General features: G+C 40.2%; 1 protein-coding gene across 3 annotated transcripts in view; it reads right to left on the reverse strand.

The window, feature by feature from the left end:
• Positions 1-18,501, reverse strand: part of PSEN1 (presenilin 1) — a 73,033-nt gene that overhangs the window by 11,309 nt on the left and 43,223 nt on the right. For all 3 annotated transcript variants that reach the window (XM_086709343.1, XM_025919614.2, XM_086709342.1), the window contains 3 exons: positions 17,103-17,323; positions 12,165-12,263; positions 2,393-2,479 (listed from right to left, as the gene is read on the reverse strand). In XM_086709343.1, the coding sequence (XP_086565469.1) occupies positions 2,393-2,479; positions 12,165-12,263; positions 17,103-17,323 (407 nt within the window). The remainder of the gene's footprint in view (positions 1-2,392; positions 2,480-12,164; positions 12,264-17,102; positions 17,324-18,501) is intronic.

An 18,501-nucleotide genomic window follows, 5' to 3' on the forward strand; every position in this document is an offset into this window, starting at 1 on the left:
TTTGAGACTCAAGGAAGAAACAAACAGCCCCTTTCCAACCCTGGGTGAGGTCTTATCTGGATAAAATGCCTAGAACTGCAGTTGCCATCTTCTGATCATGAGAAGCAGTAGACTGAGGACCTAGATTGTATCTAAAGATGACGGAACCAGAAGAAGAAAAGAACCTGGGCCCTTGATGATATCAACGAACCATAAAATTCCCCAACCCCACAAATGCCTACACCTTAGGACTCAACTCTAAGTTAACACAAGAGAGAACATAACTCTTCTTTGTTTAAAGCAACAAAGATCTGATCTCGGCTGCCCAAAGCTTCCTAAATGATGGCGCTCACCAGTGGCTTCAGTGACCAGGATAAAAAGCATACCATTATGGGAGGTGGGGTGAGGTAGGAAAGTGGGGGTGAATTTTTTTTATGGGCCAGTCATTTTGTGACGATGATCAATCTTACTGAAAACTGTGAGCATAACATGAAAGTCCTGAGAAACTTCCATACATTAAAAATAATTAAAATACATGTGAAGTTGATAATACCTTTTCTCTCCTTTATTATTATTTCTAATAAAGGTAAAACATGCTCATAGCAGAGGGAGGTTTACCATGAACAAGTAAAGCTTGCATCCTTCAAGCCTCTCAATTGCATGGAATTCTGGGAGGGGCCAGAGCAATTCTGTATTTGTAATTTGTATTCTTTTTCTTAACCAGGTCTTCACAAAACCTGAATCTTCTATGGTTTGGAGTTTACAGAATCATATAAACATAAGCTAAACATAAGCTTTATAAATAAAAACTGCACTGCCTGCTCTGCCCCATCCCTCCTCACTCCTACTTCCAAACCTTCAGACATCCCTCTTGGGAGCCCTGTGTCTTTTTGTTCCAATGTAACTTCTAGTTCTTCTAACACAGTGGTTTTTAGTGAGGGGGTAGCACCTCCCTTCCAGGGGGTGTTTGAAGAACCAGGATGGAGGCCTTTTGGTTACTGCAACACCTCAAAGCCACTATTAGCATTTAGTGAGTGGAGGACCAGGAATGCTAAATATCCTGCAGTGAGGGGAAGTCCCACACAATGAAGAATTGCCCACCCAAAATACCACAGCACTCCCGCTGAGGAGCTCTGAAGTTCAGCCAGGTCCTTCTAACTACAAGGCCTCTCCCCATGTCTCCTCTTCTAGAAAGTTCTTCAAATCTTCAGCTGGTTCATCACCTACTGTCACTTCCTCAGGGAAGCCTTCCTGATTTTCCAAAGTAAAGGAAATTCCTCTTCTATAAACTTTCATACCAACTTATACATCTCCTTTGTAGGCTGATCACAAGTGTATGAATTATTTGTGGAATTAGTTGTTGAACATCTGTATCTCTCCAAATAGGTTAGAAGCTCCACAGGGACAAGGTATCTTGTTCAGGGCTGTACCCCAGTGCCCAGAAAAATACCAGGCACACAGGAGCTCAATCACTATTTGTTAGAAGAATAAAATCTTGATGTACCAAAACCACATTCATACTCACATATATAACTCATAGATAACAATCTTTTAATTTTCTTTAGTTTCACACAGGTTAACATAATAACTGGCCTTGTAACAACTGTTTCCAACGTATTTCCTACTTCTCTACCTGGACTGCTGTGGGGTTCTCAGGGGACAGTGCCCTCCTTGCAGCACCAACTCGGCAGATCTCCTGGCTCCATAAAACCCCAACTTCCCTTTTCCTGACAAACAGTAACTCGATTAAGGCCCTTTTTTCTTCTCTCACCAATCTTTACTCTGCCTGTTTTTCAGCTTCCTCATGAGGTTAGCTCTTTTTGTTTTAAAAATAACTTTCCTTTCTTCTTGACTATTTATGGTGTGCTATTATTCCAGTTCTCTCCACCAACTCCTACCTTATGTTCTCCTTAACATCTTCGGTAGTACCCACAGAGGCCTTTTGATCTCCCACCCTGGATCATTGCTTTTATTCTCCTCCAGAAAGTCCTGTCCACCTGGAATATTTTATCTTCTTGGTATAAACATGATTGCATCTCAAGTCAAATTATACTTAAATTACCCTGGCCATATCAGATAAGAGGCTCTCATTTTTACAGGTTTGGAAACCAAGATTATTTTTCCTTTTTTAAATCATAGCCTCAATTTGAACCTTTCCATACTGGTATTAAGGGCACTGAATGGCAGAAGTTCTTCACCTAGGGTGCCTTGGGTGTGCAGTTGGGTTTAGAGTGTCTGAACTCCTTAAATATTTATCTGTATTTACTGGATATTACCACAGCTTTCAGGAGGTGCTCAAGAGTCCATGACCAAAGACAGAGGTTAAAATCATTGCTTCTTAGCTCACTGTCGGCCAATATAACAGGACAATGACCCAGAAAAAACAGGAAATTACCAAATAAAAGTCACCTACTTTGTGCATTACAATTGGAGTTTTTGGATACCTTCCTTTGGGCTTCTGGGTCTCCTTCTGCCATATTCACCAACCACACCATTGTTGCTGTTGGGAAAGATGAAAGTCCAGATAAGAACTTTAAACACAGAAAGTATGTGACTAGAGAACAGGCCATTATCTTCCTACACAAATCACCAATCTTCTTAATGTTGCCTTAAGTATCGTTAACAATCAGAAATAAATGCAGATTAAAAACCATAAAAGGTTTTCTTTGATTTGGGCAGATTAAAGAAAAAATCCTAAAACTGAGCATTTACTCTAGCTTCCCAACTGCAGCTGCTATTGTAAAACAGTTCCTCATTATTTCCAGTCCCTGCAAAGTAACCAGAGAGAAAACTGTTCAGGCCAGTCAGACTCAAGCTGGACTAGCTGAATTTCCTAAAACAGTGTGAAATCACTGATGAAAATTACTTATTGGAACTAAATCAAAGAACAAACCAGGGCTCACAAAAGCATCAGTTGATCATGATGATTCTAAGGATGACTGAATAAGTTTCTTTCACATTATGCCTCACTTCTGGATTTTCAATAATGCTAAATTACATGATATACAAGTATTAAAAAAAGGTTAAAAGCAACAAACATAAAGGGGATAGTCAACTGACTTATTCTATGTCCCTTCCATAAAAATAACATATATATCTATATAGATCTAGGTATATACACACATCTCTGTCACATTTTAGTTAAAGGACAACATGAATACTTTAAAATGGTGCTTCTCCTACATTGCAGGTGGGTTAAAAAAAATGGTATAGCTCTTATATAGCTCCTGTTGAAAGAGAATTTGGTAACCTCTAATAAAACTGTATGTGCCAAAAAAAAATGAAATCTTGCCAGTTGCAACATGGACGAACCTAGATGTTTATGCTACTACACTAAAATAAATGAATAAACAAAACAAAACAGAAGCAAATCCATAAATACAGAGAACAAACTGGTGGTTGCCAGAGGGGAGGGTGGACGGGGGATGGGCAAAACAGGTGAAGGGTATTAAGAGGTACAAACTTTGAGTCATAAAATAAGTCATATGGATGTAAAGTACAGCACAGGGAATAAGTCAGTAATATAAGAACTTTGTAAGGTGACAGATGGTAACTATACTTACCACTGTGAGCATTTCATAATGTGCATAAATGCTGAATCACATCTGAAACTACTATAATATTGTATGTCAACTATACTTCAATTAAAAAAAAAAACTACCTGTGCATTAACCCTTTTATTCAGGAATACCACTTTTGGGAAATATCCCCAAAATACACTAACAATAATACAAAAATACTTATAAACATGTGCATATAGGGCTATAGCAGAAACCAAATGCTAGCAGCAACCTGAGTCTAATCTATGGTCACAGTAAGCAATTTTAAATAAGACACTTGGCATCTATGAATTTCTGGCTTGTTATCACTGATTTTATAATTATATCCATGTTCCTAATACCCTTAGGCTTTCTGAATAACTTATGAAACAAATACACAACCAAAGAAGCTGAAAATTCTTTTTTTTTACCTTTTTTAAATGTATGTTTGTTTGTTTGTTTGTTTATTTATTTAAAGATTTATTTTTGAGAGAAACAGAGACACAATGTGAGTGAGTTAGGGGCAGAGAGAGAGGGAGACACAGAATCTGAAGCAGGCTCCAGGCTCGGAGCTGTCAGCACAGAGCCCGACGGCGGGCTCGAACTCATGAGCTGAGCCAAACTCATGACCTGAGCCAAAGTCGGACACTCAACCGACTGAGCCACCTGTTTAATAAACAGGTGTCCCTGTTTATTTATTTTTGAGAGACAGACACAGAGCATGAGCAGGGGAGGGGCAGAGAGAGAGAGGGAGACAGAATCCAAAGCAGGCCCAAGGCCCCAAGGTGTCAGCACAGAGCCCGATGCAGGGCTCAAACCCACAAGCCAGGAGATCATGACCTGAGCCAAAGTCGGATGCTCAACCAACTGAGCCACCCAGGTGCCCCTAGAAGCTGAAAATTCTTTTTTTTTTTTTTAATTTTTTTTTTCAACGTTTTTATTTATTTTTGGGACAGAGAGAGACAGAGCATGAACGGGGGAGGGGCAGAGAGAGAGGGAGACACAGAATCGGAAACAGGCTCCAGGCTCCGAGCCATCAGCCCAGAGCCTGACGCGGGGCTCGAACTCATGGACCGCGAGATCGTGACCTGGCTGAAGCCGGACACTTAACCGACTGCGCCACCCAGGCGCCCCAAGAAGCTGAAAATTCTATAACAGCTACACTTTCTTGTTTACTGAGGCTTCAGGATTTTAAGGTCAAACAAGTTTCATTGTATGATAACCCAAATAAGTGGTCAAAGTCAACATAATCCAGGTATGCAATACACTCTTAAATTCAAACCCAAAGAAGAGAAACTCTGTATAAGGCTTATGAATTTCTGTAGCCTTCTTGGCAATGAAGGTAGCAAGTATTTATTTGATTTTCTCAATTCAAGTATGAAAAAATATAACAACAAACTCTTTTGTTTTAACATTTAATAGTACCATGGAGGGGCGCCTGGGTGACTCAATTAAGCATCCAACTTCGGCTCAGGTCATGATCTCGCGGTTTGTGAGATCAAGCCCCACATTGCGCTCTGTGCTAACAGCTTGGAGCTGGAGCCAGCTTTGGATCCTGTATCTCCCTCTCTCTCTGCCCCTCTCCCACTCGCACTGTCTCTCTCTCTCAAAAAATAAACAAACATTAAAAAAAAAAATTAATAGTACCATGGAAATCAGGCGTCAGCAAACTTTTTCTATAAAGAGCCAAATAATAAATGTTTTGGGCTTATGGGTCACATCTAATCTCTGTCACATACTCTTCTCTTTTCTTTTCTTTTTTATTAAAACTGTAAAAACCACTCTTGGCATACAGGCTGTACAAAAACAGGTTGTGGGCCAGATTTGGCTACAGGCAGTAATTTGCTAACCACTGATGTAACTTATCATGAACAGAATATGTAGTTGTTGAATGAATTAATACTACTAAAATAATATCTAAAAACCCACTTCTGAATCTTTTAACACCAAACATCTCAGATTAGAAAAATATGCAATTTTAAAAATTAACATAATCTAAACTCCCCCAAACTGATATGAAATCAAAGAAATGCTTTGAATGAAATGATCTACCCTCAAGGAACTATTAGCCTCAGTTTTTGATAAGCTACCAGAGTAGACCACCTCTACTAGGGAAGAATGATTTAGTTCCAAAGCCAGGTGTACATTTTTTCCTGTCAGAATGATGGAAACAGAAAACAAAAAATGCTGCTCACATTTTGTGAGGATAAGATGCTTTTGCAAACCAAATTATCATTAACTGGGGAAGAGTATAGAAATGCAAAAAAGGATTGCTTTTTTTAAAATTATTTTCTTAACGTTTTTTATTTTGGGGCGGGAGGGACAGAGAGAAAGGGAGACAGAGAATCCCAAGCAGCTTCCAAGCTGCCAGTGCAGCCTGAGATTGATGTAGGACTCGATCTCACAAACCGTGAGATCATGACTTGAGCCAAAATCAAGAGTCAGATGCTTAACCAACTGAGCCACCCAAGCAGCCCCAAAGGACAGCATTTTTAAAGAGCAAATAGTAGGGGAGCCTGAATGGTTCAACTGGTTAACTCAGGTCATGATCTCACGGTCTGTGGGTTTGAGCCTGCATCAGGCCCTGGGCTGACAGCTTGAAGCCTGGATCCTGCCTCGGATTCTGTGTCTCCCTCTCTCTGACCCTCCTTCACTCATACTCTAATATAAAACAACAAATATTAAAAAAAAAAAAAAAAAAAAAGAAGCCCTCTCAAACTCAGTGATTTATAAAATCCTCATGACAGATTTAGTATTTCTTTTTTTTAAAAAATTTTTTTTTTTCAACGTTTACTTATTTTTGGGACAGAGAGAGACAGAGCATGAACGGGGGAGGGGCAGAGAGAGAGGGAGACATAGAATCGGAAACAGGCTCCAGGCTCTGAGCCATCAGCCCAGAGCCTGACGCGGGGCTCGAACTCACGGACCGCGAGATCGTGACCTGGCTGAAGTCGGACGCTTAACCGACTGCGCCACCCAGGCGCCCCCAGATTTAGTATTTCATAGAACAGATGCTTTCTTGGACCTGTCTGATATACACAGAAGGTAAAGGTTTATGTTTAATGTTTTTCCACATATGTTGAATTACTGTTAAAATATCTTAGAATGTCAAATGTTATGCAGACTTGAGTTTTTAAAAATGTGACATGCAAATGATATTTTAAAACAACAAAGTAAATGCTTATTTGCTGTATAAAATCAGTATGTATGTTTAATGTTGTGGCAAACTGAAAAACCACTGCCAATTCTTCACCCCTCCTGCACCCATGCTCGTGCCATGGCTACTGTGAACGGCATGTCGTTCTCCTCCTCTTCCTGACCTGGGGCTCAGCTATGTGGTTTGCTTCAACCAATGACATGTGGAAGGGGTGATGGCATGCTAACATCGAGCCTAGGCCTTCAAAGGCCTTGCTGCTGCTCTGTCGTTCCTCTAGCCAGTAAGAACAGGTCTTCCAGGAGCCCACTGCTGGAAGAAAGGGAGCACGTGGAGCTGGGCTAGAACAGCCAACTCAGATCAGCTCAGTGAATCAAACCACCTGCAGATATGGGGGGGGGGGGGGGCAGGGCGGTGATAAGTGACTCGTATTTTTAAGGCACTGAGTTTTAAAGTTTTAAGGTTTCAGTTTTAAACCACCTTAAATGTGTCACCACATTATTGTGACAGAAGCTAACAGTAGACAGAACAGTAAAACAATGTAAAATTATGAAAACACAAATAATAATTTAAAAACTCAAAATCCCTCCCCTTTGACATCCATAATTAACTTTTTAAAAAACACAAGGGACAATTAAAACTCTACAAGTGGAGAAAGGTATAAAGAAAAATATAAAAGCTACCAAATCTCTAAATCCCACTTCTCAGAGGTAAACACTACTAGCCTTTTGTCAGTTTTTAAAAAGTATCATCAGGATTGCATGTATACAGACTTCCATAGACAGCTCCTTTCCCCTACTCCTCCCACAGGACACTGCATTACTGCTTTCAATCTTGCTTTCTGTTTTTAGTATGTCATCTTTAACATTAAAAAAAAAAAAAACACAACTGGACATATACAGAGCTACTGCATTTTTTTTTTTTTTTGAAAGAGAGAGAGTGAAAGCGAGCGAGCATGCTAACAGGAGAGGGGCTAAGAGAGAGGGAGAGAGAATCTCAAGCAGGCTCCAAGCCCCAGCACAGAGCCCAACTTGGGCTCGATCTCACAACCCTGAGATCATGATCTGAGCCGGAATCAAGAGTCAGATGCTTAACTGACTGAGCCACCCAGGTGCCCCACTGCCTCATTCTTTTTAATGGCTGTACAGTTATCTATTTTATGATTGTACCGTAATTATTTGCAAGTGTTCCCTTTGATGGATACTTAGGTTACTTCCAACCAGCATTCATTATTAACATTTGGTGGAACATTCTGTATGCACAAATATAAAAAACATAAATGGATTTTTATTTCCAGGAATAACACATAAGAAGCTCACACCCAAATGTGATTAGGAGTAAAATGTTCAAAACGTCATCTGTTCTTTTCTGTTAAAAAACACAGGAAGCAGATGATAATAAATTTATACTGGAGAAAGAGTAACACAACGATCCTTGCATTCCAGACAATGGGTTTCTTAACACTTTATCAGACTTCTCTAGCTACAAGCACAGTCCCCACCTTTCCACCTCCCGCAAGTGACTTCACATCGAGTTCACAAGAAGATTAAGGTCAACTAACACGTGCTCTCAACTTTACCTGTATCTTTCACTATGTCTCACTACCCTCTGCATTTCCGTCTTCCTTTTTCCTTCTTTCCAGGTCTTTCCCTGTTCTCATCTAATTCCTCTTCCTGAACTCCTAGAGCAATTTCTACCTGCTTTGTTGATAACCTTGTTCCATTAATCATTCCTTCTTGCTGGTCGTTTCAAAGGCTTTCTCCACAGGCTCCTTCCTCTCAACCCTGGAAACACAGTTACATCTTCTGTCTCCTGCCAACACCTTTCCTCAGAGCTGCTCTCCTCTCAAGTCACCACTGCCCTGGCTCTGAGACAGGAATCTGCAGCAGTAGGTGATGTGCACTGTCCCAACCCTCCTGCACCACCCATTCTCTGGCCACACCATCAATTCCACTGCCAGGATCGGCAACAGCAAAGCAGACACACTTCCTTCCCTTAGGAGCTATTGCCTCTGGTCCTATCACTCTACTGAAATGCTCTCTCTCTTTTTTTTTTTTTTTTTTAATTTTTTTTTTTTCCAACGTTTATTTATTTTTGGGACAGAGAGAGACAGAGCATGAATGGGGGAGGGGGCAGAGAGAGAGGGAGACACAGAATTGGAAACAGGCTCCAGGCTCTGAGCCATCAGCCCAGAGCCTGACGCGGGGCTCGAACTCATGGACCGCGAGATCGTGACCTGAGCTGAAGTCGGACGCTTAACCGACTGCGCCACCCAGGCGCCCCTGAAATGCTCTCTTAATTGCCACTGAAGATGTCCAAGGCACCCAAATCTATATGGTTTATTTAGTCCTCATTATCTTTGGCTTCTTTGTAGCATTTGACATTCTCTCCTTAAAACTGCTTTTCTAATAACCCAACAGAATAATAGGCAAGAAAAAAAAAGCCTACAAGGATATGTATCATATTGATTATAGGGGTAACTGCTAGTAAGGTATTATGATTGGAGATGATAGTTACAGTGAAATTCTGCTTTATCTACCATATTTAATATTTTCCAGCATAATCAGTTGCACAATTAAAACTTTTGAAAACATGTAAAACAATACTATACCCAGTCACAAAATAAGAAATATATATAGCTAAGAAAAACATGAAAAAAAGTCCAAATAATCACTAATAGTTATTAGTTAATAACCCAAGATGCAAAATAAATAAGAGGTTATTTTTTGCCGATTTGTTTCACTCACACGTAATAATGAAGGTATAACAAAACTGGTACTTTAACACTACTAAAGGAAATAGAAACGGGTATAGCCTTTTTAGGAGGCAATTTGGATCTATCAAAATTTAAAGGCATACATCTTTTGACTTAGCAATTCCATTTTTTAAAAAAATTTTTTTGACGTTTATTTATTTTTGAGAGACAGAGAGAGTGCGCGCACATGAGGGGGGAGGGGTAGAGAGAGAGGGTGTAAGGGTTAAGTTGTAGTATAGGGCTAACTCGTAGCTTGAAAAATAAGAGCTTTGTTCTGACACTGAAGGTCAAGAGATAACAGCCTTGCTTTACTCTTGTAAATTATGCTTCGTACTCTTGTAAATCAGGCTTTACCAATGAAGGAAACAAAAGCTCAAAGAAAAGAGCATCAGAGGCAACGTCAAGGAGATCCACTGGTTGCAACTTAGCGAAGAAAGTCTGAAATAATCACCTCATCTGGGAACTGTTTCTAACTCATCTGGGAACTGTTTCTCTGTTCTGTTCCCAGGTAATGATAAAACTATGTGATCGGCTTTAAAAACTCTGTACCCCGGCTGTTTGGGGCTGCACTCTGATCAAGAGTGTTGGTCCCGAACGGACAGCCTTGCCTCTCATTGCAATAAACTTTGTTGTGACTGTCACTGGTGCCCGTAGCATTCTGTTTCAGGAGTCGTGTGGATGCAACAAGGGAGACGCAGAATATGAAGCAGGGTCCAGGCTCTGAGCTGTCAGCACAGAGCCCAATGTGGGGCTGAACTCACAAACCGTGAGATCATGACCTGAGCCAAAGTCGGATGCTTACCCGACTGAGCCACCCCAGCGCCACAGCAATTCCATTTTTAAGAATGCATCTTACAAAAATATTCACAAAAGTGTATGCTCTCTGCAAGCACTGTTTGTGACAAAAAAGAAATGGAAATGATCTACAGGTCTACCAATAAGGACACCTATTTCTGAGCATCTATGTAAGAGAATACTATGTAGCCACTTCACACACTGACTAGGAAAACAAGTCCTGATACTGGTTTTTGAAGTGGAAAGTCCTGGCTATTCCAATTGTCTGATATTTTCCTCTCTTTAATTGTTGTCTCTTCATTTTCTCACTCTCTAAACACAGGAGTTGACAAAGTTCTCTCCTTGACAACCTCTCCTCATCCACTTCTGTCTGAACCACTCATCCACTCCCAAAGCTTCAACTACCACCGCCACAATGACCCTTTCAGTTCTGCACTTCTAATGTCAACCTTTCCCCAAGAACTAGCACTTTGCTTCTACACTTCTGGTGGAAATTTCTCCCTGGATGACTCAGAGGTCCCATCAACTAAATAAGATATGTGCCCAGACAAAACTAAACATTCCTCACACAAGAGAAATGTTTCATCATCACCTTTCCTTCAGGCTTAAGACTTCTCTCATCGGTTGCTAGGAATTACCTACTAATTCTACCTCCAAAACCTCTTGTCAGTCCTCTCCCTTGACTGCCATTCCCAACACCAAAATTCAGACCTTCATCATCTCCCACCTAAATTACAGCATTATCCGTTTAGTTATGCTTCCCATTACCTCAGTTTTCACTGCCCCCAATTCATCTTGCACAATGCTGCAAGCTTATAAAGCCACAGCTCTGATCACATTTCTCTTGTGCTCAAGAACCTTTGTGATTCCTCAGTGATCACATACAGATATCTAAGCCAGACACACAAAGCTATCCTTGATCTTGCCCTAATCTGCCTTTCCAATTTGTACTCCGTGTTCTAGTCAATCTGAACATCTGAAATCTGATAAAGATGCCCCATTCTTATGTCTCAAAGACAGTCTTGTGATAAACCCCCTTATGGAATCAACTCTTCCATCTGTGTTTGCAGAAATCCTACCATCCTTAAAAGGTTCAATCAATCCAAATGCTATCACATCCATGAAGCCTTCCTGATCCCCCAGCCAGGTTTTTCCCTCTTCGAATTCTCTTGACACTTTGTGCCACTTCTGGATCAGGTAAGAACGCCTTGGATGTTGCTTATTTATACACTCTAAACTGTAAGCCAAGGAGCTTTAAGGAAGGCAAAGTATCTTAAACATCTTTATGTCCCCCACAGTGCTCTGGCAGGTTTGGTCAAAGCCCAAATGCTTATGTACCAAATTATTAGGAAGAATATGACCCCAAAATAACAACAAGAGGGGCAAACAGATTGTGAAGGAACAGTACCATTCTTTCAATGAATTAGGGCAAGCTTCACTGGCAGTAAGTGTACATAACAAATGCTCATTCTTGACATACGAGACTTTAAATGAGAACACTGGCTCCCCATTCTCTAAATAGTTCTTCTTCTCTAAGTTTATTTTTGAGAAAGAGAGGGTGAGCTGGGGAGGGGCGGGGAGAGAAAAGAGAGAATCACAAACAGGCTCTGCACCATCAGCATGGAGCTCGATGCAGGACTCAAACTCACGAACCATGAAATCATGACCTGAGGTGAAATCAAGAATCGGATGCTTGACTGACTGTGCCACCCAGGCACACCCCTATTTCTTCTAGTTCTGTATCTATTGAAAACTGTCTTGAACTAGATTCAAATGGAAGACAATAGTTACCAAGGAAACAGGAATGTGTAGAAGTTCCCTTAATGTTATCTATGCTTTTAAAATGAGAAAAAGTATGACGATAATGACCACAACCACTTGTGTTTGAGTTCCTATAAATTCTAAGCTGATTACTAACTTAACATTATTCCAAAATACTTACAGGAGTAAATGAGAGCTGGAAAGAGAGTTTCATTTCTTTCCTGAGCTGTTTCAACCAGCATACGAAGTGGGCCTTTTGGACACAAAACAGCCACTAAATCTAGAAAGAAAAAAAAATTATTTTTAATCTGGAAAAATATATCAGCTCAACTTGTAAATGGGTCTGCTAGGGAGGAATTAACCAAGGAAAAGGGGTAAGGTCTTATTTAGAGGGGAAGATGTTGAATGAATATGAAATAAACAGCAGGTAAACTGGTGGGGGGGGTGGGGGAGGGACAACCTAAACAAGATACACAAAACCATACAGAAGATCCATGTAAATTTCATTTTGGTTTTTCCTGCTAGTTGGTTAACAGTGTATCATTACTGAATAAGTCTTCCCAGTTTGAAGAAAAGAGGCAGAGATAATGACAAGATCATTATTTCTGTTTATTGGAATTTCCAATTTCCAATAAGCAGAAACAAAGACAAGCCATTTCCAAACAAATCTTATCAGGAGCCACAGATGGAAGCTTTATACTGAGAGGAATTTAATAGAGGGGATTACTCCATTTTTCAAAATATGGAGAGTAAAAGATTCATTCCCTCACCTTTTTAAAAACAGTATAGGTACTACTTAGGGATACTTGAAGTAAGAGGGAAGTAAATTTAAACACAACAAAATAATAAATCTTTGCATGAGAAACTTTAGTATTTCTTTTGTTCTCCTGTCAAAAGCATTTCACAATATGCAAGCCTTAGAATGCATGTGGATCTGAAAAGTGGCCTATTTCATAAAAATAGCAACTCAGAGAGGAGGAGATTTGCCTCAGCTATTTTTAATTCTATCTCTTTCCATCAACTGCAATTTTTCTTACATTTTCTTTATTGCCATAAAAATTCAAAACACAGAAGTACAGAAAATTTCAAATATTTAACACTATTAAAATGGGTAGCTACATTTGTCAAGGAAGACTTGACAGCTTGTGTTGACACTGTCATCATTCAGATGCATTTAAGTAAAAAAAAAAACCCTCACACCAGCAAGTGGTCATGTCTCCTTTTATACTACTACCACTAATATACTAAATCACACAAAGAATTCTCAGCTCTCACTGCTTCCACTTTGATTTGTTTTGAATGACAAAAGGGAAATTTGACGTGCTCTGAAATAATGAGATTTTCAACCTGTTTGAAGGGGCTGTGTCCTGTAACTATCTCGGTTTTATGACATGCTGCCCCTTACAGAATCGCTAAATGATAAACTCCCTTATTTTTAGAACAATTAAAGTGACTTAATTTTGTTTAAGAATTTTTAGAACCTGTGTGACAAATTAAAAAATCTTCAGACCTTATAAAAAGGGAGTTGAGAATCACTAAACGATGGATACAATCTCTTAAAGGAACTCAAAGCTCTGTAGAAATAATTTGTATCATGTATGGTAGAAAGAGGGGTAAATGGGAGAAATAATGTAACACAGTAGAAAGCATACTGGACTTGGGATTCAGATTCTAGATCAAACACTGTAAGCCTGGGCAAATACTTTACTTCTCTAAACTTCAGGTTTGTTAGCAGTAAACAGGAATTACTGCCTTGATTATGGGATTTTATATTTTGAAAAATAACAGCTAACATTTACTGATACTGTTCTAAATATATTATATGTATTTTTTCATTTACTCTTCACAATAACTAAGATTTAGGGGTTGAGCATTGTGACTAATAACAGACGGCCAATAACTGATAGGAGAGGAGCCTGGTTCTGAACCGAAGGCAGCTGCCTCCATAAGTGGCACTCTTTGTTTTTGGACATAAAAAATAGCACCAGACTCATTATTACAATTCACCTGTAATGTCTACTGATAGAAAATGCCACGTTCCATTTAATTAAATTTTAACTTGCTTGTGTATGTCACAATGGTGCTCTGTGAGGCCTGTAGCCTGGGGCTGGTAGGGATGGTGAAAGTCCCACTGAAACCCTTGTTCAAGAGCCCAGCATTGTGTACTTTTACAGGTGAGATAGTCACTATTAACAATGTCTGGAACTCCACAGTGGATAAAGTGAGGCCTAGACTGTGGCTTTAATTTGTACAGAGACATGTGTAACCTTGATATATATTCTGGTTATCTGTGAGGCCAGAGATTCTCACAGTTATTTTCCTTAAAGAGGAAAACCTTGGATAAGTAATCGCTGTTGCTACCATTGGTGGAACCAGATGACTACACCATTGGCAATGGCCCAGGCGTCTGTAAAAATGCAGAGATGAAGTCACTTGTTGGCTAGGATAAGATGATTGGCTAAAGTTCAGCTAATTTTGCTGACCTCTGGATCCCACTCTCTGATCAAGGATGTCTGGGTTAGGGAACGAAAAGAAGGAGTTCTTTAGTAAGTTTCATTACGTGTAACTTTGATGCTGTCCATAAGGTGTACAAACTCCCACTGCCGTCCACTCGTTTGTTCCCAAAGGGCTTCCCAGGTAGCCACGGGTCTGAGAGAGGGGTGACCTCTTCTAGCACCCTGTCAACCAGCAGGGGACTAAGGATAGAAGGGGCCACCTCTCTTGTAGGTGCAATGCTCCAGAAGGCCCAGACTTGGCTCTATCCTGTAGGTAACATTTCTGTCTTAGCAGGGAGGCCCTGGTAGTTGTCTTGAACTTGCAAAATGCTGCCTCCATGACACACAGAAAGATATGGAGCTCCACAGGTTCAGGGCCTGTGAAAAACTTTTGTTTCCAGGAGAGCTCAATATGTACTCTCCAACTGCCACTCTAATGGTATATAGCAGGAGACTGAGGAGGGCAGTTTCTCACACCAGAATCCACGGGCAACTTCTGATCATAAGTGGTCCAGAGATTTCAGGTGTGAAAGGAGGCTGCCAGAGCTCCTACAGTGAATGATTCTCTGGAGGTAGGGAGAGGGGACATTAAGGGAAGTGACTGTTCTATTACAATTTGGAGATTCTTAGAGCCCTTTATTGTAGGAGGCCCCAATTCAAGATGGGCCAATTTGTTATTAACAGTATAAACAGGCTTAAGTAAAATTTGTAAATGAGTGATAGGTTGCCTCCAGATCCCAAAAACGCCTAAAAAAATACGGGGCTTATTTTAACATTGTGGATATAGGGAGGCTCTGTTGCTATTTCTTGACAGTGTCAGAGATGTAGAAGGCCTCAGTGTGGAGTTATTTCCAGAGACTGTACTGTAAGCCCTGGGTAAGTGAATGGGGTAACTGCTGAAACATCAGCAATGTTCTGGTCTCAAGGCTGTCAAATGCGATAGCACAATGAGAACAGAGCCCCCTGATCTCCCAGGAGCCAGTTAGGGAACCAGACCCCTCTAATTGCCTAGCAGTCCTCGAAACTGCACATCTTCCCTACATGCTTTCCCGTAAACACCAGATGTGTGTTTCGTCTACGTCTGGAGGCTCTTTGGGTTTTCCTCCCATGTTTTCACATTCTTTGATGTCTATACCTGGCGAACATGAAATAAAGACTATGTGCAGTTTGGTGCTGCTGCTGTTTCACCGGTAGAGGCAGCCCTGCACATCCACTCAATCTGAGAACTTTCTCTTCAGTGCGCGGCTACACCTCAGCGCACCAAATAATTTTCAGGAATTCAACTGGGGTGGCAAAGCCTTGTACTATGTATAGGCAATGCCCACCCCATTTTTTTTAGCTCCTTTGTGACTATTTGTATATCTCCAATGAGTATGTCAAATGAATCTCTTCAGAGGATAATATCATCAGTGTGATGTTGTATCTGTGCTCCTGGAGAAAGCTGGATGTGGTTAAGATCTAGACAACAAAAATAATACGCAACGGTTGCACTGCTGAAGAATTCCATGAGCAACTAGGTAAAGATCTAGCATGTGTCCCTTTGAAGGTGAAAGCAAACTGCAGCTGTTGAAAAGGCACTGAAGAACATATTAGTAAAATCTCTGCAAAGTATTTACCAGCTGCTGATTAGATGGGGGCCAGAACTGGCCAGAACACAGCTATGCAATAATAGATGAGTACTCTGCAAACCATCAAGTACTGTACAACCTAAGATCATCACGAAAAGCACAAACAATATATGACTTCTATAGTTCTAGGACTGCTCAAATATGAGAACAGAACCAAATTAATTCTATTTCCACAGACTTTTTCTTTATTAATCAAGTGGGGATGGTTAGGATTCCTACTACAGGTCACCTAACATTTTAATAAGCATTTGAATAGCAATAAAAGAGCACTGTCTAATTATAATCAGAGACCACATGCTGACCTCTGAAAATGGATCTCTTTTTGGCTTTCGTGCAGGGTGACAGCCACGAAGTACATACCTATACAGCTGCTTTTGTTATTCATGGCAACGGCACATTCTGACTGTTCAGCACCCATGTCACACTGGTTGTTCATGAATTTGAATCTCACACTGCCCACATACGTTTTATTTTTAAAAGAATAATTCTACCCAGGTTACCTTATAAGAAGTAGGTAACCTAATTTTGATTTTAAAAACCAACTGAGCATTTTATGTGTATAAAGTACTCTGCTAGTGTTTTTCAACATATGTTCTGAACTCTTACAACTCTGGGAAGCATCGTTCCCATTTTCCAAATGAGGAAACGGAAGCTCAAAGAGTTTGAGGCACTTTCCTAATGTCACAAAGATACTCAGTGCTAGAGATGGGACTTAAATCTGAGTCCTATAGACTTCTAACCAGAAGTCTATGGATCCTTCCACTAATCCATCACTGGGTTCAACTGGGGGGCACTCAGAAAACATTTTTAAAGAACTTAACCTCAAAACAATGGAGATCTTTATATGAAAAAGATACTATAGCTAATTACTTATTTACTGAAGAGCTATGGGATGTAACAGTTATCACTTTCCTAAGTCAAGATAACTGGAAAAGGAAGGGAAACACACCAGTGAGGTACTTCTGTGATGAACAAAATGTCAGTCTTGAGTTTTACCATATACTGAAATCACAGCCAAGATGAGCCATGCTGTCCACTCTGGGAGGTACTTGATAAATACCAAGGCCATGAGGGCACTGATCATAATGAGATATGCCTGCTGGAGTCGCAGCGGCCCTTTCCAGTGAATGGCAATCATTCCCACCACACCAAAATTCCAGATCAGGAGTGCAACAGTAATGTAGTCCATGGCAACATTGTAGGTTTTAAACACTTCCCTGAAAAAAATTAAACAGAAATCTAAAAAGATTTATATATAGTAATTTTCATCAAAGCATTGTTTAGAACTATGGTTCCTCCAAATTAGATATTCCTATCTCACCTTCATATTTTCATATCTTATCAACTGTGCTATTAATAGTTTCCTTTAAATTAGTTCACTTGTCCCCTCAAGTTGAGCTTATTTATTTTTCTTTTATTAAAAAAAAATTTTTTTTTAAACGTTTATTTATTTTTGAGACAGAGACAGAGCATGAACGGGGGAGGGTCAGAGAGAGGGAGACACAGACGCTTAACCGACTGAGCCACCCAGGCACCCCTATTTATAATTCTTTGAAAGAGAGAGAGTGAGCACAAGCAGGGGAGGGACAGAGGGAAGGAGAGAAAGAGAATCTTAAGCAGGCTCCACACCTACCACAGAGCCCCTGACATGGGGCTTGATCTTACAAATATGAGATGATGACTTGAGCCGAAATCACGAGTCAGGTACTTAACCAGCTGAGCCACTCAGGTGCCCCAAGCTGAGATACTGATTTAGGCTCAGGTCATGATCTCACAGTTTATGAGTTCGAGCCCCGTGTTGGGGTCCGCACAGATGGAACAGAGCCTGCTTGAGATTCTCTCTCTCCCTCTCTCTCTGCCCCTCCCCTCCTTGATCTCTCTCTCTCAAAATAAATAAAAATAAACTTTAATATTTAACTAAAATAGATTAATTAAAAAATTAAACATGTGGGGAGCCTGGGTGGCTCAGTCAGTTGAGTGTCCGACTTCGGCTCAGATCATGATCCCACAGCTTGTGGGTTCAAGCCCTGCATGGGGCTCTGTGCTGCCAGTTCAGAGCCTGGAGCTGCTCTGCATACTGCGTCTCTCCTCTCTCTGCCCCTCTCCGACTCGTGCGCACTCTCTCTCAAAAATAAAGAATGATAATAATAAAATTAAACACGCAAAATAAATTTTATAGCTAGGACATATGATGTTATCAAGAAATTTAGTGTAGCCATTAAAAATATATATATACATAGATATTTTACAATACTAACCAGCCTTATATACACCAGGTACAAACTATATATAAAAACAATTATAATTTAAGAGTAATTCATCAACAAAGTACGTGGCTTTAAGTCACAGTTATATAGATCAAACAGATTTAATTCCTGAAAAACAGACCAAATAT

Source organism: Puma concolor, chromosome B3 (genome assembly GCF_028749965.1).
Source record: "Puma concolor isolate L17-30 chromosome B3, mPumCon1.1.hap2, whole genome shotgun sequence".
Taxonomy (NCBI): domain Eukaryota; kingdom Metazoa; phylum Chordata; class Mammalia; order Carnivora; family Felidae; genus Puma; species Puma concolor.